The sequence below is a fragment of the Aspergillus pseudonomiae genome (genome assembly GCF_009193645.1).
Source record: "Aspergillus pseudonomiae strain CBS 119388 unplaced genomic scaffold BDV37scaffold_52, whole genome shotgun sequence".
Taxonomy (NCBI): Eukaryota; Fungi; Ascomycota; class Eurotiomycetes; order Eurotiales; family Aspergillaceae; genus Aspergillus; species Aspergillus pseudonomiae.
The window spans coordinates 1-20,995 of record NW_022476044.1 but is presented as its reverse complement, the minus strand read 5'-3'; the positions used below and the strand labels follow the sequence as shown (position 1 = coordinate 20,995).

At 49.7% G+C, this 20,995-nt stretch overlaps 7 protein-coding genes across 7 annotated transcripts; 5 read left to right on the top strand and 2 right to left on the bottom strand.

Annotated features, from left to right (window-relative positions):
- The first annotated feature begins 330 nt into the window (after nt 1-330).
- On the top strand, nt 331-2,347 carry BDV37DRAFT_252607 (DUF4246 domain-containing protein). The gene is made up of 4 exons (XM_032082452.1): nt 331-513; nt 565-643; nt 691-1,683; nt 1,736-2,347. The coding sequence occupies exons 1-4, from the start codon at nt 407-409 to the stop codon at nt 2,333-2,335; spliced, it is 1,779 nt and encodes a 592-aa protein (XP_031939618.1). The 5' UTR covers nt 331-406; the 3' UTR covers nt 2,336-2,347.
- Nucleotides 2,348-4,778: 2,431 nt separating this feature from the next.
- Nucleotides 4,779-5,348, top strand: BDV37DRAFT_284783 (uncharacterized protein; the record flags this gene model as incomplete). Its single annotated transcript, XM_032087575.1, has 1 exon — nt 4,779-5,348. One exon carries the CDS (start codon nt 4,779-4,781, stop codon nt 5,346-5,348), a length of 570 nt encoding a protein of 189 aa, XP_031939617.1.
- Nucleotides 5,349-6,536: 1,188 nt separating this feature from the next.
- Nucleotides 6,537-7,664, bottom strand: BDV37DRAFT_284782 (uncharacterized protein; the record flags this gene model as incomplete). Its single annotated transcript, XM_032087574.1, has 1 exon — nt 6,537-7,664. The coding sequence occupies one exon, from the start codon at nt 7,662-7,664 to the stop codon at nt 6,537-6,539; it is 1,128 nt and encodes a 375-aa protein (XP_031939616.1).
- Nucleotides 7,665-7,950: 286 nt separating this feature from the next.
- On the bottom strand, nt 7,951-9,074 carry BDV37DRAFT_295451 (uncharacterized protein; the record flags this gene model as incomplete). The annotated part of the gene is made up of 2 exons (XM_032089888.1): nt 7,951-8,523; nt 8,586-9,074. 2 exons carry the CDS (start codon nt 9,072-9,074, stop codon nt 7,951-7,953), a joined length of 1,062 nt encoding a protein of 353 aa, XP_031939615.1.
- Nucleotides 9,075-11,020: 1,946 nt separating this feature from the next.
- On the top strand, nt 11,021-15,396 carry BDV37DRAFT_295449 (uncharacterized protein; the record flags this gene model as incomplete). The annotated part of the gene is made up of 2 exons (XM_032089887.1): nt 11,021-13,835; nt 13,892-15,396. The coding sequence occupies 2 exons, from the start codon at nt 11,021-11,023 to the stop codon at nt 15,319-15,321; spliced, it is 4,245 nt and encodes a 1,414-aa protein (XP_031939614.1). The 3' UTR covers nt 15,322-15,396.
- Nucleotides 15,397-15,604: 208 nt separating this feature from the next.
- Nucleotides 15,605-16,448, top strand: BDV37DRAFT_252605 (uncharacterized protein). Its single transcript, XM_032082451.1, has 2 exons — nt 15,605-16,117; nt 16,179-16,448. The coding sequence occupies exon 1, from the start codon at nt 15,724-15,726 to the stop codon at nt 16,054-16,056; it is 333 nt and encodes a 110-aa protein (XP_031939613.1). The 5' UTR covers nt 15,605-15,723; the 3' UTR covers nt 16,057-16,117; nt 16,179-16,448.
- A 242-nt stretch (nt 16,449-16,690) lies between these two features.
- Nucleotides 16,691-20,682, top strand: BDV37DRAFT_252603 (uncharacterized protein). The gene is made up of 3 exons (XM_032082450.1): nt 16,691-19,044; nt 19,106-19,794; nt 19,847-20,682. Exons 1-3 carry the CDS (start codon nt 16,874-16,876, stop codon nt 20,584-20,586), a joined length of 3,600 nt encoding a protein of 1,199 aa, XP_031939612.1. The 5' UTR covers nt 16,691-16,873; the 3' UTR covers nt 20,587-20,682.
- Nucleotides 20,683-20,995: the final 313 nt, after the last annotated feature.

Below are 20,995 nucleotides of genomic sequence, written 5' to 3'. Positions count from 1 at the left end.
GTGTCCAACGTAGATCCAGCTGCCCCACAATTCAGCTGGAGAGATCAGACCCATTCTTAGGGTCAACAACGGATAAGCAAAACCCCTCACTAACTCTTAGAAGTAAGTTACATGGTTGATCTTTTAACGATTGATGTTTCTCGGAACTCCTTCGACTTTTATTCGTCCCAAAGCCGAGAGGAACTTCGGTTTAGATCATGTGATGGTTAATTGCCCTCCTTCTCGAGTGGGTACTAGCCAACACTTACAAGTTACTCCACCAAGACTCCGAGGCAACAGCCGCCTGCCTAAACCAACAACGCGTCAGAATCCCTGATGCTCTCTTGATAAGTAACATCGTCGTAGAAGACACAGGGGATTAACGCTACTCAGATCACTTCGTCGTGCGAAATTGCGCTCAATAACCATGGAGTCGACAAACACACGCTTCGACTTACCGGGTTACTCTATCCCCTTGAACTACATAGATGCTGATGAGATGTTCCCTAATGCACTGGGGAACTACAGCACGGAGTAAGTGGTTGATTGATACAACAATTGGTTGCTTAAGGGCTGAGAATGCAGACGCCTGAATACCCACCGGGAAATCTTGATGATGCGAGCACTCAACTCCATCACTGACAAATCGGACTGGGAGAAAAAGGTGCTTTTCCTTCATCCTCCAATAGGCATAACTGACATTACATTCAGGTCTTTGATGAAGAAATCACCACCAAATGGCGCAAGGAAATCATGGACACCGGAGATGATATAACTCCGACCATGATAGACTGGATTATCAAGGAGGCGCAGTGGAAAGCCGAGGTCTTCCGTGATACCAAGCGTGTCGTTGCATTCGACGCTGGCGTGGTCAAATCCGATACAGCCATTACGAAAGACTTGCGACAGGCGCTGAAAGAGGCGGTTCGGCCCCTGGAGGATGTGCCGGAGGAGTTCAAAGACTACCACCCCGGATCAGATGACAAGGTGGTCGACCTGGTCCATCCATCTCTGTTTCCGGTCGTCTATGGCCGGACTCGCGTTCTCCATAGGAAACTGATTGGACTCGAAGACTTTGAGAACAGCATCGGGGAGGGCAAGGTCCTTGCGGTTCCCACAGAAGAAGAGACCACTACTGTGGACGATGACGATGACGACGACGACGACGACGACCAATGGTCAAGCAGAAACATCACTCATCAACCCTACAGTCGCAAATTCCAGTGGCTTCCATGTGACGTGCATTTCACTGACACTAGCGAGTGTCGCATTGCGTCGTATATTAATAACCTGCATCCGAAACAGCATGGGCCGCTCTACCAAGTCATCGAGAAGATCCTGGCTCAGACCATCCCTCTATGGAATATGACCTTAACCCTTGTGCAGGATCATTACAGCAGAATCCCCTACGATAAGATTGAATATGACGAGCACCCTGAAGCGGAGCCCCAGGCGGCAAACGAGGAGGAGGAGTGGAGTGAAGAATATAATGAACGATGGGAGAGATGGCGTCAACGAGAGCCCATCCGACGCCCAGAACCGGGCAAGTTTACTCCCCATGTAATCGGAGCTGAGGGTCAGGTCAATCTGTGCGAGGATTTTGCCCGGAACGGATTGCAGGTAATCGTCAAGCTGGCGAATATCGAGCTAACCCCGGACAAGCCCGAGTACAACGGCGGATCGTGGCATATTGAGGGACAGCTGGTATACTTTCTTTTCTGTTGGAATGCCTGGACCATATACTAACTGGTAATAGAATGAGCACATCTGCGCTACGGCCATCTATTACTACGACAGCGAGAACATCACTGAAAACAGGCTGGCGTTTCGGCAACGAGCGGCTAGAAGGATCATTTCGGACATGCCCTATGAGCAATCACGACATGAATTTCTCCAGGCGATCTTTGGCTTAGATTCTAAGTCAGCTTACACTAAGAGCAACATCACCCAGGTTCTGGGCAGTGTCGACACTCGTCAAGGACGCTTGCTCACCTTCCCGAATAGTCTCCAGCACCGGGTATCGCCGTTTACGCTAGCGGATCGGACCAAGCCGGGCCATCGCAAGATCTTGGCTTTCTTCCTTGTAGACCCTCATCTCTCAATTATTTCTTCGGGGAATGTGCCGCCTCAACAAGAGAGCTGGTGGAAGGAACGGCAGGAGGTTGTTGGCAAGTTGCTGAACGAGAGGCTCCCACTTGAGCTGCAGAATATGGTCAAGAAGGACATCGACGCTACTCCCATAACCATGGAGGAGGCGAGGCAGTACCGCCAGGAGCTGATGAAGGAGCGCTCCAGCAAGTCGAAGGCACAGAACCGGGACTTTGAGACGGGGAACTTTAACTTGTGTGAACATTAGCAACATTTGCATGTACGTGTTCATTCTCGTGCATTATACCGCCTTTCTAATTAGGCTATTCTGCCAGGCAAACCCCTCCGAGAACACAGCCCTTAGTATTTAGCATACCAGCCATCTGCCTCGATGAGTACCTGAACTCGGTGAGGCATAGTGGTGGATAAAATATAGACTGGTACATATCTGCGGGTACTTGATAGCAAATTATATATATATCATGTCCACGCGGATAGGGATAAACTGAACGTAATTGAGCATCCTTGTGGAGTAACTTGGGTAGATAGATTTCCATGACAAGTTGCCCGATCTCAGTAAATATATATCGTTCTGCTTATACTTCAATGACAAACAATGTATTACACCACATGCATCTCCCTGACACTCAATTCAATCTCTCACTGCCTTTGTCCTGAGTTGTGTAGCATAGCCTTTGCAGTACCGTATTATTCTAAAATATCTAAGAGCTCCCAAAATCTGTACGTGACTATCTCATCTCTAACTCCCCAATATCCCTTTTTGTCTAAGTCGTGAGATGGGATAAAGCTTTTCTGTAATTACAGCATCAAGGAATTGGAAATCCAATCATTACACTATTACCGCAGTACAGATAGACGTAACTCTAGAATATAGCTTCTGTATACAAAGAGAAGAAAGAAAGAACACAGCTATCCCCTCAGACTGGTATGAAAACTAGCCTAACAGGCTGCGTCGACCTGTGGTTTACTTGCTTCTTCCACAGCGCGAAATTGGTATCCATTATCATATGGTGACTTATTAGTTCTGCGCAACATAATATCCCTCACAAAATGTATGATTGTCAAGAGCTTCTATTTGCGATCAGAAGGACCCTGGCATCGATGGACGCGATATTTATTCAGCATCAGCCGTTCCACGTCAGGGTGCTTTTCATGTAGAACTGTCGAAATCTCGCCTTCAATTGCCCTCAGCTGCGCTCCTTTAGCTCTGGACCTGGATTACTACGTCATACTGCATCTCGGCCATTGGATACGCGAGAATTCCCGCCCACCTACTTTGCAGTAGGCGAGTGCTAATATTGGAAGATATCCACACCCTGTATACAGAGAGAGCGCGCCAGTACCGCATTCCGCGCGGCGCGCTTTTCAAAACACTACAGAATACTTCCGAATTGATCCACTGTGGATAGCTTTGAATCTGGATTTGAACCCCAAGGCCAAATCGCACTGCATAAGATTCGCATTCTGGGCTATAGCAAAGCTAGAATCTCCCTTGGCGAAGAAAGGGTCAAGTGAAATCAAGGAAAAGCGATCACCCCAACCATCCAAAGAAGGGAGCCGGCAGGGCGTAGACCACCGTGCAATATGACACGTAGAGCATACCGAGTGTTTATATAATCTGTTCTCCCTAACAGAATCCTACTTGTATATAGCTTCAGTCAGCTCTCTACTTCTATTTCCCATATAAATTCAGTGCGGATGATTACCATAGATTATCTGCCGATGAGACTTTAAACAAGCTCAAAATGAGCCAACTCAAATACAGCGGAAAACTCAATTGACAAAAAGTATAAAAGGGCATAAGCGAAGCACAAGGTTTCTGCAACATTTCCAGAGCCTGCATTGTTTCAATAGCGCGAAAATCTCCCGCACGTTCTATTTGTCAGCTCTGCGTATGGCTGGAGCTTGATTTAGCTTTATCTCGCGTCCAAAGATCTCGAGTCATAAAATTCCACGCAGAGTAGACTGAAGTGGAGAGAGATTGAGCGGTTTTCCGCCTTCGCAGGTCTATAATTAAGCATTGAGCTAGGGTGATAGTAGGTTCATTTGAAAGCGGGCGTGTGGTGCGAACCACATTTCGTTCATTGCAATTATGTTGCAAAGTGCAGACGCAATCAACAGCTAGCAAGCATAGATAGGACGACTAGAGGATAGCAAGGGGCAACATGGTAGCTGTCACTGAACTCGAAAAAATGTGGCATTGCTGAACGTCACCGGCAGAATTTGGGGAAGAAGTACCGAAGAACCGGATTTCTATCTTGACACCGGCAATTGCAACCAGCAAGGCTCGTTAGTCCTTCATATCTCCTACCAGAAACAGGGTGCTGCAAATTGCTCCCCCTTCAATGGCAGGGGAAGCATGTTGGTATTCAGAGGTGGGTCCAAGAATGCAACTCCTGTGTATCCCTTGACATAAGCAAAACTTGTATAGCAGCACAAATCTATAAAAGCCGGTATAATCGCCAGCTTTAATGATCGTATCATCGACAATCATTCAGTCATTTCGACAACAGGACACCAGTGCCAACCCTGCCCTAACCTCCCATCCACCGCCCATCCTTCCAGAGGCCATCTATTCCAACGTGACAACACCGTCCCGTATTTAGCGTATGTGATTCCGCATCATCAGGGTCGAGATATTTTACCCCGTCGCTGCAATTACTGACAGCCTGGTTCCGAACAGCGTCAAGATGCAGTTCACCACTAAAGCTCTGGCTATCTTTGCCGCTTCCCTGTTTGCATTGACTGCCTCCGCTCACCCCAGCTGTGAGACCGGGGCCAGATGGCCTGACCAGCGCGATTGCCACAACTTCTACGAGTGCGCTGCTGGTGGAGTTCCCGTCCGCAAGACCTGTGGACCCGGAACAGCATACGATTCTCGGTTCAGCATTTGTGATTATGAGCACAAGGTTCCGTCCTGCCGTGGGCATGGTCCTATCGGTCACAACGAGCCAGAGGGTCATGGTGAAGTGAAGGACCACAACAAGGGCGAGCAAGAGCACGGTGAGAGCAAGGATCAGGGAAATGGAAAGCAGGAGCAGGGCAAGGGAAAGCAGGAAGAGGGTCATGGGAAGGATCGGGGTAAGGGAAGGCAGGATCAGGGCAAGGGAAGGCAGGATCAGGGCAAGGGAAGGCAGGATCAGGGCAAGGGAAAGCAGGAGGAGGGTGATGGGAAGGAGCAGGGAAATGGCGGGCAAGAGCACGGTGAGGAAAATGGCCAAGGCAAGGGCCAGCAGGAGAACGGTGAAGGAAACCATTAGTTGTACCATCGGTACTTTTCCCTCGCGCAAAGTTCTCATGTTCTAGTACCATTTGTTTTGTATTTTAGTGTCAGCGATCAGTCGATTTCTTGTAGCCAAATACACAACGTGGCACGCTCAGATCTTTATTGTAGGTAGTAAGATTGTAGAGAAGGGATGGATGTTTGGTCAACAATTTGGCCACCCAATGCAGGAATGCAAGACATAAACTTACGGCATTGCTTCTACCCTAATGCAATAAGCCTCAAATGATTCCTGTCCATTCTTTTGAAGACCCGCCTGTAAACGACCTAAGGGACGTATATAATGTATTTCGACGGTTCTAATAATTCCTCAATGTCAACGAATACGCCGCTACCTTGATTTGTTTCATATCGAGACAGCTACTATAACCTATTCTTAGAAGCTATCTGATTACCCTTATTGAACGACACTGGATAAGTATACTACATATATCTAATCTACTAAAAAGTGAAGAACATAGTAATTCAATTTAAACCCAATAAAAATAACCTCCGCGGATATAGATTCCAGATGCGAGTTTACCCTCCAGGCAGTAAGGGTTACTTTCTTCCATATTCAGCCGCGGATCATGCACTGCATGATTTCTGGATGAAACGCTCCCCATAACGTGACTCCGTATAGTGTTAGCAATCTCTTAAGCTTAATCTGGAATAGTGAAGCGAGTTCAAGGGATTAGGTGTCAGGACTCTGATTATTAACTATTATTTGGCCGCCATAGCGTACTTGAGTGGCTCTATCATAGTTGAATTATTGAGTATTCTGCTTTTCTTCGACATGGGTAATTATTTAAGACGCTCGGTTCTAAAAGAATATGTATTGAGTGGTGTAGCCCGTGTTGCGAGGACCCCAAGATAGGTTATTTCGATATCTTACAGATCTCATATCCGATGTTTAGCATCAACCCGATGTCTACGTGCTGCGATTCAACTTATGAATGAGAACTTGCGCAGGAGGTCCGCATGAACGGACATAAATACCATAGTCATGGGGTGGAAGACAATACTTTGAGCACAATCAAGTGGACCCATAGCCACCCGAAGAAGAACCTTCAGAAGATGATGAAGAGATACTCTCAACAGCAGTTGCGACTTATCAGAAATGTCAACCCTCAAACATCCAACGTCCTCAAAATTTGTCACGCCACAAATCTATTCCTTGAGTCCATCACAGCGTCTTACCGACCAACGCCAACCACATCGCCGCATTCTCCTGTACAGACAAAAGGGGGCTATTACCCGAATCAAGAAATCCTCCATCTGGCGTCGGAATACCCTCTCGGCACGGTCTACGTTGAAGCCCAACTGAGAACACACGCCACGTGTCCCACAAAAGAACCCCAAGACGTCGAAATGGCCGTATATCTCGCATCGCGGCTGAACTTGGATTGCGCCGTAGCAGCTGTCTGCTACATGCGGAGAACGCTCCGGTCTGCACTGACGACTCATCACACCTATCCGCCCCGCGATCCCAGATATTTATAACGGGAGTACTCTCCGGTACCGGTTGAGGGCTCCAGATGAGGTAATTCTCAAAGCAGAACTCAAAAGACGTGAATAAAGGTATGGGTGTCTCCTCCGGGAGATCCCAGGAGGCCTTTGAGGGCTCCTGCTGTGCAGAGTCCCCGTAGGAGGGATGTAGTCCTAGGTCCGAGAGAACTGCGGCCACCGTCCAGATATATTCCTTCCTGGGCGTCCACATTTCGTTCCGGACGGCGCACGCATATATCCTTTGTACCGAATCAGCAGGTAATTCCCGCGCAGCCTCACAGAGGATAGAATAGTAGACCAGATGCCACAGGGCCCAGTATACCCGGTATTCCTCAACCCATGAAAAAGGCTCGCTCGCTTTCTGTGCTCGAACAGCACCACTCAGGGAGCCTGTGGCAGTGGTCCCCACTGCAGAGATAAAGTTTTGCCGCATGGTAGAAAGGCATACACATGCTAAACGCTGGACCTGTGCAGCAATCTGAACTATTCGAAAAAGTTCAGCAAAGCTCATCTGCGGCGGGAGAACACTGGATGTGCTCTCACACATTACCCCCATATAGTGGTCCAGACTGGCGCGATGTACTGTAGGAACCAGGGCGATGTTTCGGAGTAGATTTTGAATTTCAGGCATGGCATTCACTGGGTTTGACACTATGAGATCCTCCGTGATTCTGTGCGGCTGCGCCTCGAAAACAGCATGAACCCATGGTGAAACTACCAGCAGACTCTCCGTGCCAACAAAATCAGCCGCATATTGAATAATGCGAACAATGATTTCAGGGGGAAGTTTTTCAAAGGTACCCATTATTATTTCAAATGCAGTAGATAGGGAGGTGTAACAGAAGAAGCTCAAGTCAACGGTTGCAAGGGAGGAAGCGTCTAACTAAATTAGTTGCATCCATGTCTGCCAAGCAAGCAACAGGACACAACCCACTTAATTTTACGTACTTAGACTGAACTCTGCACTCCATCCTGGTACTCCTATTTTGAAAACTTTTCTTCCCCCCACCCCCGGCTCAGGACTAGAGAATATATTCCCCTTGTGTCTGAAAGGCTTTAGGCGATCTAGCCCGCCCCCCTCCTACCTTTGTTTACTTCCTTCCCCTCCGTTTCTTTTTGTGAACAGGGCTGATTTCGAATAGGAAATGGACCCAGTCCTCTGGCTGGTTGGTGTCGGCATTTGTGTGTCCAGTAGTCTTGAATACCGTCACCTTGCTGGGGGCCTTCACTCCCAATTCTAACTTGTGGTCCATGAGGAAACGGGCTACACCGGCACCATTGGGAGTCCCTAAAATCGCTTTACCATCGTCAGTAGACATGTCATAGGATTTACCCGGCCATTCTTCCACCATGCTCGTGTCTCTAGGCTCCTCTTTCTTTCTGGGAGGAAGAGGTTTTCCACTGGCCACCTCCAGAGCAACATCCAAAGAGGCGTCGTTAATCACATGGTGGCGGACAAAATATTTGATATTTCTCAATTTGGTCTCTGACTTGCCTGCCGCTTCCTTCCAGAGTAAAAAGTAAACGTCAGATAGCCTAGCCATGGTTGGAGGCGGCTGTGTCATCTTATCCTTAGCAATAATATAGGCTGGACTTATATTTTCTTCCGCGGAAATGTAGCCCGCCTGGGTGCTTATAGTGGCCCTGTACCAAGCATGTGTAGGCTGAAAGAAACCTAGTCAGCGGCGCCATAATCTACTGGCTTGGTGGTCTCTCAGCGACGTACCCTATATGTTGAGCCACCAACTGTATATGACTCAGCCTGGTGATAGATAAACCCCTCCAGACCTCGATCTCCAATATTAATGGGCAGACCTTTTGCCGCCATGGCCACTGGAATTACTGACCCTGTATCAGTAGGGTTGCCGTTGCTCACTCCATAAGGCTCACGAGACCAATCCCTGTTGAGCGTTTCAAAATCCGTGAGCTCGGAAGGTAAATCGATGGGTTCTATATCCTCTAACTGGCACATATATCCTCTGCCTTTCTCCACTGCCTCAGCTCTGTTCTTAGGAGCGGCACGCTTTGATAGGAGATGAAGCTCAGTACTAAGGTTCAGCCGGGGATGAATGGTGGCATCATCAGGCAATGATCGCTTAGCATAGGTGGTAAGGCGGAGATTATCGGACTGAGTGCCATGGTAGATGCATAGGAGTGCAACAAGTGCAAAAAGGAAAAAGGAAACGAAACGAGTGACTGGTGTTGTCGGAGCCATTATGTCGATGCCCCGGGTGCAAAAAAAGAGAGACAGAGAGAGCGAATGAACAATATGAGAGAAGGTATGCCTGAAATGAGGGACTGGTACTGAGTACAAGGCAGTGAGTGACAGGAAAGGCCGAAAGAGTCGCTGAGATGCTGGCCCTGTCCCTTTTAAAAGAGGAAGACAATACTACATCTTTCCAAGGTGACTACACGGTTCGAAATACAGACAAGAATTATGGAACAGTCCATCAGGCTCCTAGAATGGGTATTCAGGGGGTCAGGAATAACTGCTACAGGGTATTTCTCTGCCTTCAGCGTTGCTATGCCGAGCATTTCTCATAATATCTCGTATAGTTGGTATAATAAAAGCCCGGGTAACTATTGGCCAAGGCAGTAAAAGCTAGTCTTCCAGGAGATGAGAAGCTGGCTTGGAGAACGAGGTTGTGGAGCCTCCGCATGCGCTATTACAGCTGAAATTTCCGCCGGAAAAGACGGCGCCAGAGAGGCACTCTGCCTCACCAATAGATATCGCAGTATAGGATGAGCACTAGCAGGGATTGTGAACATATGGCATGTCGTGACTCTTGACTATTGCTTTGTGACGTTATGGATTCGGTGGGTCTATTCTGTCTGAGCTTTCATTCTGGAGGCTACACGGGTCTATCCGCCCTCACATCATTCGGCTCGGGTGGAAAAAACGTTTGGGTTCCCAGTTCCCCATCCTAATGCTACTATGCTACGCCTGAATGGGAAACAGATGAGGGATATTTGGATAGTGCTATAGTGGGGGCCAATCTTATTATGTACGGGGCCTGTGTGACGCCAAGTGGTAGTTTCTACTAAATGCTGCTGGAAGACCCACCATCATTGGCATGCCCCTTGTCTAATGTCTAATCCTTTGTTACACCTTTTTGTCCACGGCTGTAAAGTCTTGCTGTATAAGCAAGTGCTACTTAGTGCCTACCTATGCTGTAGATGCTAGGTTTGTCGTTATGGACTAGGTCCATGTAGGCAGTGTGCGTCCTGGGCCCAAGTGTGGAGAATTTGATGTGATGTGGGATCATTGGGCGTTCCTAGGAGCATGCGCATGGGTGGGAGGCTGAATTAATTATGTGGGGGAGGCTAGTGCGCAACGTTACATAGCGAATGGACTTGCTCCGAGCTAGCAGGAACCATCAATTGATAATCCAGTGGGGAAAGAGGCCCGTCTATCTCGGAAGATCGTTCTAGGTCTTGGTGAGCCCCGTTCATTGTAATAAGGTTCCGCGGTCTAAATTAACGTGGAAATCTCAATGCGCCAAGCCGTAGTTAAGTAGCGCCATATTCAACTCGTATATCATCGGCCTTTATATCTCTTTTTCTAAAGATCAAAACCCCGTACTCAGCAACGGGAGGGGAAGAGCCGACGACATAGACAACTGGGACGTCTATAAGCTCCGGCAGATCCATTATTTCAGTGCTTCAAGTACCTAGCATTGCACGACAGACCTCCCAGGCGCCCGGTTTCGGCGGCTGGTAACTACCCCGGCTATAGAAACGGCCCTAAATGCAACGGCTTCAGGCAGCAGTCAGTATTACGTACAGGATAGAAGAGATACTCCTGGGTTTACTTTAGGGGTGCAGCCGCTAGCTAGAACAGAAATAGTTATGGCCAGGGGATAATTGCATCGGACCACTACTATCAACTTGTGGAATGGGTTGCAGCGTTCATCGGAGCGGTTAGTTTAGGTACTCCATAGCACTTTGGTCGATGCTTGGCAAAGTGACTCGTGCCCTCATGATCGATTGGAGAGGATATGTGAGGTGAAGCTCATCTTGTATGCGACATAAAACGAGGCTTGGTCCCCTCAAGAGCTCATACTTCCCTATCCCATCGTTCATTTCCCAAAGTCTGTTTTCCTTTCTTTCATTTCTCTTTCGCTTTTCTCCAAGTCGCTCTCTTTTTTCATTCGGGGCATAATGCCCTCGCCATTCCTTTTCCTGGCTCTGTCTCTGTCTCTGACACATTCCATCCAGGTTGCTGCAGAACCCAGTTTTGATGCCTGGTCCCAATTGTGGAAACCCTGCCCAAGGGCCTGCAGCGAAATCCCATCTCCGGCCGAATGGGCGGTTTATCGCAATGTGGATCAACTGGCCACTTGCAATCAAACTTTGCGTCTAGACTTTTCTTTGTACAATCCCTCGAATCCGGCCATTCGCGCCTGTTCTGCGTCTGAAGATTACCCAGCTGCCAAGGCCCCCCAACCTCAGGCCTTGGTCTCATCTGGGTTCACTGATCAAGAAGTCACCCTGCAAATTGGCTGGTGGAATACGGCTTCGTCTTTACCATCTGCAGGCGTAAAGTCCGCGCTGGAACATGTCCGAAAGGCGCTCTTGGCCTCAGAAAATGACAAACCAACAACTGCGTATAGCTACCATGGGAAATCCATCATTGGAGTGTACGCTGGACGGGGGGTTCAGCACTCGGACGCTGCTACCACTGTATTCCAAGAGTTCACAAATCATATCGCATCCCAGGATTTGGTCGGCCGAATTGCCCTGCAGTATTGCAGAGAGAATTCCAACAAAGCGATCGGTATCGTCGTCGATGCCAGCGGCGACCTCGCGGCTGTGCAGCGCATTGTCCGGGGCTGGGTCGACGGGGAGTGCCAGACCGACTTTGACGGTGTGAAGGAGCTCCCCCACTCCATCCTGCATATGCAAGATGATGCGGCATCGGGCCCCGTCTCCGAATCGCGGAGTCGAGGAGCTGCCGAAGAAGGCCACTTGCATTCTCCTCAAGGGCGGGCTCATTCTCACCATCGACGAGCTATTTGCCGCACGATCCAGGTTGCTCCTGGAGACTCCTGTGGGGCGCTGGCCGAACGGTGCGGACTCTCTCCGGCGGATTTCACCAAGTTCAATCCCGACAAGAAACTCTGTTCCTCACTGCAGCCGGAACAGCATGTGTGCTGCTCAGCGGGTACATTGCCCGACCTTAGGCCCAAGCCAAACGGGGATGGCACTTGCGCCTCGTATGTTGTCCAGACGGATGAATCCTGCCACAAATTAGCAGTTACCAACGGCCTCAAGCAGGAGGATCTGGAGAAATTCAACAAGCACACCTGGGGTTGGAGTGGGTGTAGCCGGATTCAGGCCCAGCAAACTATTTGTCTCAGCGAGGGAACGGCTCCCATGCCCTCTATTGTCGACAATGCTGTGTGTGGTCCGCAAGTGCCAGGGACCGCAAGGCCAAAGGACATGAATGATCTTGAGGGTCTCAATCCTTGTCCGCTCAACGCGTGCTGTGATGTCTGGGGTCAGTGTGGTATTACCGATGAGTTCTGCACCGAGAGCAAGTCTTCCACTGGGGCCCCTGGTACTGCGGCCCCTAACACGAATGGCTGTATCTCCAACTGTGGTACTGATATTGTGAATAATAAAAAGGGGCCAGATGAGTTTATCAGCATTGGCTACTTTGAGGCGTGGAACGCTGAGCGTGGCTGTCTGAATATGGACGTTACCAGCTTCGATACAGCAGTTCACACTCATCTCCATTTTGCCTTTGCAGAGATAACAGAAAGCTATGAGGTGGACGTGTCCCTGGTTCATACTCAATTTAATAAGCTGAAGAACATGGGCTCCGTAAACCGTATTCTGACATTTGGTGGATGGTCCTTCTCGACAAGAGCGGATTCCTTCCCGATTTTCCGCAAAGGCGTGTCGGCAGAGAACCGAGAGGTCTTTGCCACGAATGTGGCTAACTTCATTGTGGAAAATGGACTTGATGGAGTGGACTTTGACTGGGAGTATCCTGGAGCCCCTGACATTCCTGGTATTCCTCCCGGTGACCGCGATGATGGAAAGCGATATCTGGAATTCTTGAAGATGGTGCGGGAAAAGCTACCCTCTGATAAAAGCCTGGCGATTGCTGCCCCGGCCTCGTTCTGGTATCTGAAGGGCTTCCCGATCGAGGAGATTTCAAAGGTGGTAGACTATATTGTCTTCATGGCCTACGACCTCCATGGGCAATGGGACTACGGAAACAAGAACTCGATGCAGGGATGTCCAGATGGAGATTGCCTCCGCTCGCATGTTAATCTCACCGAGACAAATACTGCTCTGTCCATGGTTACCAAGGCTGGGGTGCCATCTTCGAAGATCATTGTTGGGGTGAGTAGCTATGGCCGGTCGTTCAAGATGACTGAGCCAGGTTGCTCCGGTCCCATGTGCAAATACGTCGGGCCCGAGTCCGCCGCGAAGCCTGGGAAGTGCACCATCACAGCCGGGTATATCTCTGACGCAGAGATCAATCAGATTTTGAAAGACGATCCGACTGCCAAAAAGACCTATGATGCGTCCAGCGACAGTAGCATCCTTGTCTACGACTCCACGCAGTGGGTGGCTTACATGGACACTGAAATAAAGAGAAATCGCACCGAGCAGTACCGACAACTCAACATGGGCGGCATATCGGACTGGGCGGTTGATCTTCAGTCATTCGCAAACAGTCCTCGGGGTGGCAACAACTCTCCTGAGAACCAAACCGTTGTCTACGTAGATTCCAGCATTTGGGGGGATGAGAACCCGCAGGTGACATGCCCGGCACCTTGTGCTCTCGTCCTCCCCGACTATCCTCTTGGCTCCACCACCGTTATCACTCCTCTCCCGCATGTCACCACGCTGGATGTGGCCTGGCCAACTCCGACGGAGATAACCAGGGCCAACGGGGAGGTTATCACCACCACCACCGTCACACGAATTCTACAGGAGACCACTATCATTGTTCCGCCAGGTAGGGCTTTTTACGATTGACTTGGAATGCGACTTGACTAATGCGATGACTCTCAGTTACGGTGTCCGAACTGCCCATGGCCAATATCAATATCACTATTCCACTCGACGAGGACGAAAAAGTGACAATCACGCCGAAGCCTCGGTTCCCTCCTGTGATTGTCACTATTACTAATGACCCCAACCCATTGTCTCGCACAGGTGTCTTGCATCCTCCAGTGACACGAAGCGTGACTGTGCCTCCCTGGCCCCAGACCACCGTCATCTATGTCCCACCTAAGGGGAACACCGATGATGAGGACGACAACACAGACAGAGATGATCAAAACAAGGACGGCAAAGACAACGACAACAAGGACAACGACAACAAGGACAACGACAACAAGGACAATGACAAGGATGAAAACAATAAGGATGACAAGGATAAGGACAACAAAGACAACGACGACAAGGACAAGGGCGGTAGTCATCACAGGATCGAGTTCCCACATATACCCACCATCACGGTGACTCACGGCCCTGGGTCCCCTATTTGCAGAGGACAGAAGTGCGGCCATCTGTGCGCCGATGACTTTTGCGGGTGCAAACATGGCTGCGGTGGTGGTGACAACGGATTCTCCGATCCAACCGACCCCAATCCTCCCCCAGTCCCCCCGCATCCCCAGGACCCCAAGGACAGAGATTCATGCACTAGTTCTTCGGTTACCAACTACTGGGTCTCATGCGACTCCAAAACTGAGGGCCCGACCACAACCTCCTGCACTACCACTAAAAGTCTGGTGGCTGTAGGATGCGATGTCACCGCCACAACAACAACCACCGGTGTGGAATATTGCCCTACCGTGGACCCAAATGATCCCCAGGGAGAGGACGGCGGCAAATCTCGGGCCAAGCGCACTAATACTTCGAAAACCAAAGAGCCGCCAAAACCTACCAGTCCTCCAGAGCGACCCTCCTCCACCTCTTCCAAAACGACGACCACTACCAAGACCTCGAAGACATCCTCCCTACCGTCCGCAACGGCTGCCAGCGGCTGTAGCAGGGTCGGAAGCGGCCGCAGCTTGACCCGCCGCTGCTGGAACAAATGCGACCCAGGCACGGGGTCGCCCGTTGGCGGCGACTGGGCGGAGAATGAACCCTGGTGTTGGATAGCTGAACGCGGCAGCGATTCGTATGCCAATTGTTTGAAGCAATCCGATTGTCCAACCGACTTCGAGTGCGCAGAATCATGGGGCTGCGTTGTTCCACTGTCCGGTGGGTGTGCGCCTCAGGGCGGCAGCACCGGATTAGCCAAAACTTGCTGGAGCAGCTGCAACGAGAAAACCGGGAAGCGGACGAACGATAAGTGGGAACAGGGTATGCCGTGGTGCTGGCTGCAGGATAGGAGATTTGCTAGATGTGACGAGGACAACGACTGCAGTGCCACCACGGAGTGTGTCCCTGACCATTGGACCCACGGCGGATGCAATACGAGGAACAAGACCTAGAATCTGGATGAAAGGATATACTAGTGATCATGATATGGACTGTGCTTTGGGTGGGACTTGGTATATGGTCAATTCAAGTACTTCATAGATTTTACTCCGTAGATGTATTGCGATATCAACCATAGACCACGATCTGTATCTTGATCCGGCCCGCGCGGATCGATCTGGATTACCAAATAGGACAAACATAGGAAATCCCGTCATTTACATATTTTACGTCGACTTGGACTGTATTTTACAAATCGAAGACAATATATACTCCCATGCACTATCATCTGTCTTTGAACGCTTTGCAGATCGCCCTAATATACGTCCCAGAATTATAATATCGGGTAGCGGGATTTCATCCTCATCTCCAAGCTCAATCAGAGATGGCCTTGTAAGATACTCCTCTATGGAAGTATGATGCCCACTTTCAATGTTACAGCTTGGTGTACCGTACTGCTAACAAGACTCCATTATTTCAGCCTAGCTAGACCATCAAAAATCAATCTCGATGTTGCGGAGAGAACGCGCGGCTATCTCCAATATTTATATGCCATAGATCCACGCAGGCATGCCTTACCTGCAAAGACTGCAAAGATCTCTCATTTTGAAAGCGAAACTAACCGTGAGCCGGGCAACTCGATCACTCAGATACGTAGCCTGGCTCTAGGCAGCATCCCTACTCTTTGGGAACAATTAAGGGCCAGCCGTTGTAGTTCTCGTCAAGGTGTTGATAGAGCCCGTACTTGACCTGACTCCCACAATAACTCTATGTGATTTGAGCACCGCTCTTCAGACGACAGACGAAATTCTGGAGATAAATCACTGGTCAGTAAGAGCTCTTCTATTCTACGGGGGAATGGGACACCAACAGGATTGTAAATGAATGGCCGAGCAAACGTAGGTAGGTCAATCAGGCCCGTTCGCACAAAGTCCTAAACGATAGCAAAATCTCAGTCATACAAGATAATATTCTCATATTAGATACGGATGAACGTTGAGACCTCGGCACATGCGACTGTGAGTGACGTTACAAGTTACAACGTAGGGCTTCCCGAAATTATTTTCTTCTAACTCCTTAAAATTTGGACATGGAAGTGACTGGGGCTGTAAAATGCTGGTAAAGATCAGCAGGGGCCCCAGGTATTACGCAGAACGTCTATGAATTGGCTTTTCTCTAAGCCAACGAGAAGAATGCAAGCTTGCTGTTTATAGAAATGAGCTAAACCTAGGTGGACATAAGTTAGGGTAGGATTGACATCGTGACTCAAGGTGGGGACGCTCCTCACTCGTATTAGCGCACCGCCACTGCCGTGAGTCACGTTCAGTCATCATGAATCTTGGGCTCTGAAGTGGAGACTGTTTCCAGACCAACTCTGCTCCACGCAAACAGAGCTTTAATAAGCTTAAATAAATATCTCTTGATGGGGAACGTTTTCTTGTCTTCCGTTCAAAAGCAAATCGAGTTGTGATACTTTACTTTTTCGTTGAGCAGTTCAGTTGCGCAGTCCGGTTTAGCATTCTTCTTGGCATCTTTGAGCGTGTTTTAGGATAATATACGATACCCATGGCTTCTAACGACGAAAACCGAGCTATACCCCTGACGTCATACGAAACAGCCCTTTGTGTGGTTCCTCCGGCGCATTTAACCGGAGATATTGACCGTCTGCGAGCACTATACGACAAAGCACATGGAAGATGGCCACCGCACGCCAATCTAATTTACCCGTTTGTGCCTTCCGAGGCACTGCCCCAAGCATTCAAAGTGCTACAATCACTGCTAAACAAGAGAAAGGAAATTGAACCCATCCGTTTACGGTTGGATAAGTCAGACTTCTTCTCCCACAGGCGCAGTAACACAATATATCTTACGGATAGTGGAAGCGACGGATTGAAGGCCCTAACACAGGTACAGGGAGATCTTGTGGATGCTCTTGGTGGCCAGACAGGGGCATCTGGCCAGCTGCATCTTACAATCGGTCAGAGTGAGGCGGATAATTTGGCAGAGAGACAATTCTTACTAGAGAAAGTCGGCTTGATTCCCGCCGTTGAGTGGGAAGTAGAAGAACTAGTAATTCTGATCCGGGATCGATCCCAAGGGTTGGACACTGCTTCCAGCCCAATGGTAGTATGGGGAGCTGTTTCGCTGTTCGGTACACCGTTGCCTAATCCTCAAGCTCTTGAATATTCCTCGCCGTCCTCGTTGCCGGCCCACTCAGAGACTACATTTCAATTCTCACTTGCCAAGGATGATGGCGAGGAAGGAAAATGGAACGCTATCCCAAAGTCAGCTTCACAGCCAACAGCAGGCCGGCAGATAGAATCAGCAGTGACCGTTGCCTCGTACAATGTTCTCATCGAATCTCCACATCCGCCTCCCACGGAGAGGTATCCCCTACTCCTCCATAATCTGCTCTCCGACGCTGCAAATGCAGATATTCTCATTCTACAGGAGGTAAATGATGGCTTCTTGTCCTTCCTCCTTCAAGACAAGGATATCCGCCTCCGCTACCCCTTCGCAACCCATGGACCACCTGACCAGGCTGAAATCGGTCCGCTAAACAGCCTCCGAAACATCGTCGTGCTCAGCCGTTGGCAGTTCCGGTGGGAGTGGCTACCGTTCGACAAACGACATAAAGGCGCCGTTGTGCTTCAGCTAGAGGACCTGGGTACCTTCCACGATTCTAAATTCTTTCCTCTTGTTGTGGCAGGTGTGCATCTTAGCTGTGGTCTCATTGATAGCTCTATCATGGCGAAACGGTCCCAACTTCAAACAGTACTCAAATATCTGTCCGGGAAATATCCCGATAACAACTGGGTTGTCGCGGGAGATTTCAATATTGCAACCTCATCTTACACCATCGATGCTGCTTTGAAGCGCAAGTCGATCTCTGCGCAGGGCGCGTCGGTGTTGGCATCTCTGGACGGTATGTTGACTGAGGTCGGCCTATTGGATTGTTACTACGCTAGTCGTGCTAGCAGTACCGCCAGTAGTGGCCTAGGGAGCCCCCAGAGTAGGTTAGATCTGGGAACATTGTATGAGGGCGAGGAAGGCGCAACATATGACCCAACTGAAAACGAACACGCCGCACGGATTACGGGACAAAGCTTTCACAGTCGGCCTCAACGATATGATCGGATTCTCGTACGGGGCGACGAATTTAAAGTTCTATCATATAACCTCTTCGGATTCCCCAGTGGAGACGAAAGCCAGCTGGCAAGTGATCATTGGGGAGTGAGAGCGACACTCAAGTTGGATGGCCCGTGTTCTGGAGATCTGCAAAGTGGAAAGGCCTCTATCATAGTTGAAAAGGCACCATCGAGTCTTGGCGGCACCGATGGCTTGAAGAACTGCCTGAAAGACCATCAAGCCTTCCCATCCGATGCGGAAATCGCCCAGAGGAAAGAGGCTTTCGAGTTGATCAAACAGCTCGTCAACCAGCGTGATGCAAATCTGCCAGCTGATACCAGACTAGATCTCCTATTTGCGGTTGTGCCTGTTGGCTCATATGGCTTCGGCGTGTGGAACAGCTCATCCGATATGGATATCCTGGTCATCGGACAAGTTAGCCCACGAACATTCTTCGCCCTTATTATGGCGAAGCTACGGCGAGCAACGGACGGTGAGGTTGTGCTTCTCCGCAAGGTGAAGGCAGCATCCGGAACCATGTTGGAGTTGGAGGTTCGTGGTATACGCGTTGATTTACAGTATTGCGCAGCAACTCGTGTTGCTGAAAGGTAAATCCTACATCAGCGCATAAACCCCTTCACGCATCATGATAGCTAACGCAGTCAATAGCTGGCCACATGCCTTAGAGCTCCCAGCAGGCGACTCCACCTTTGACCTCCCTATGCAATCATTGCTTAAGCTTAACTCCCTGCGTGACATGCACTATCTGCAACGAACAATCCCAGACCTAGCGTCATTTCGTCTCGCCTATCGGTTTATTAAAATGTGGGCCCAGAGGCGCGGGATCTACTCGTCCAAGCTGGGTTATCTAGGGGGTATCCACATTACCTTACTCCTGGCGCGTGTTTGTACGCTCTCATTCCGTCAGGCTGGCACCATCTCAGCAGCGGACATCATCACCACGTTCTTCAAACACTATGCACAGTTCGACTGGGAGCGAAATGTCGTCTATGATCCCAGCTTCTACAAGTCACCACCGCGATATTTCCGACCTCAACGGGAGCCAATGGTGATCCTTAGCCAGCACCAACCGAAAGTCAACGTTGCGCGTGCAGCTTCTATCCCGTCGACGAGGACACTTGTGCAAGAGTTCCAACGGGCAAATGACCTTCTCTCAAAACAGGATGTTACCTGGGAACAGTTGGCTAGGTCTGATGAACATTCCACCGGTGCAGAGGAATTCCTCAAATCATACCGAAGCTATGCAAAGGTCAACGTCCAATACTGGGGAGGTGCAGCAACAAAGGGCAGAATGCTTGTTGGGTGGCTGGAATGGCGATGCGTGTCGCTTCTCGTTGGTGAGTTACATCTCTTCCATGTCCCCCACAGCCATGGGCTAATCATAAATAGATATTCATCGAAAGTTCCCCGATATCCACGCCCGGATCTGGCCGGCTCGGTTCACAGATATGGAGGAAGTGGACGAGACCACTAAAGAATATCAAGGCTGCTATTTGATCGGTCTGGCAAGGCAAAATACGCCCGGGGCGAGCCCATTAAGCGATGCCGACCGACAATCGGCCCAGATCTCTCTCCTGGCTGTGCTGAATGCCTTTGCAGAGCAAATCCGTGAAGACGGGAACTACTTTGACGCTTCCTCTAGCTGGGTTGACGTCGGCCTAGTCCAGCCCTCTGCACTCGGCGATCTCCGGGTGGATAATTCCAACTGGGGAAATGCAGCTTACGACGAAGCGTCATTTGACGACGATGGTGATGAGATTGATCTTGAGGGTGACGAGGATGAAGACCTAGCTCAGCCACGCCAGCGGACGATGCCTATCCGTGGGGCAAAGGCCGTTGCCGTGCCCGAAGGGACAAAGCTACGGTCTGCTAGTGATGTCCTAAACCGGCTTCGTTGGGATGCCGAATTTGATATTGAGGATTACATTGTCGGTTATGATGATCGCTTCCTTGGGGAGAGGGAGATGCCAGTGGGGCAATGGAAGGCAGATCTGACGGACGAAGCGTTTATCCCCATGCATCGGATTCTGTACTTCAAAAGGAAGAGTGATGGAGAGAAGGTCTGGGATCGAGAGACTAGGACGGACCTGCTCTTTGGTAGTGGTGTGTCAAGCAAGGTCCAAGACTAAACGGGGGATTCTCGACAGAATGTTGAGTCACTATATTCAAGGTATTACATAAAACATATCTACCATGTATAGTCTAATTGACAAAGGATATCATCAGTCATACCGAAAGTAGCCTGATAGCCGAATAGTTAGGTCAAGGCATATAGGTAACCGTACAATAGAGATTGGCACATACGGGCTGTCTCTGGAAAATGGCTTCGAGTGTCTGACGTCCAGCTGACTTCCCTGGGGTTGCTTGCATCTTGAATCAAGGCACCGCCACCAACAAAGGTTCTTGCAACACGCATTCTGTACGACGCGAGAGAAATCGTTCATTCATGCTCCTTTGTCATGATTATCGTTATTATGTGGCTGAAACATAGGATAGCCTGCGCTAACAATCGATGCGTTCGTCGTCCTGCCTGTTACA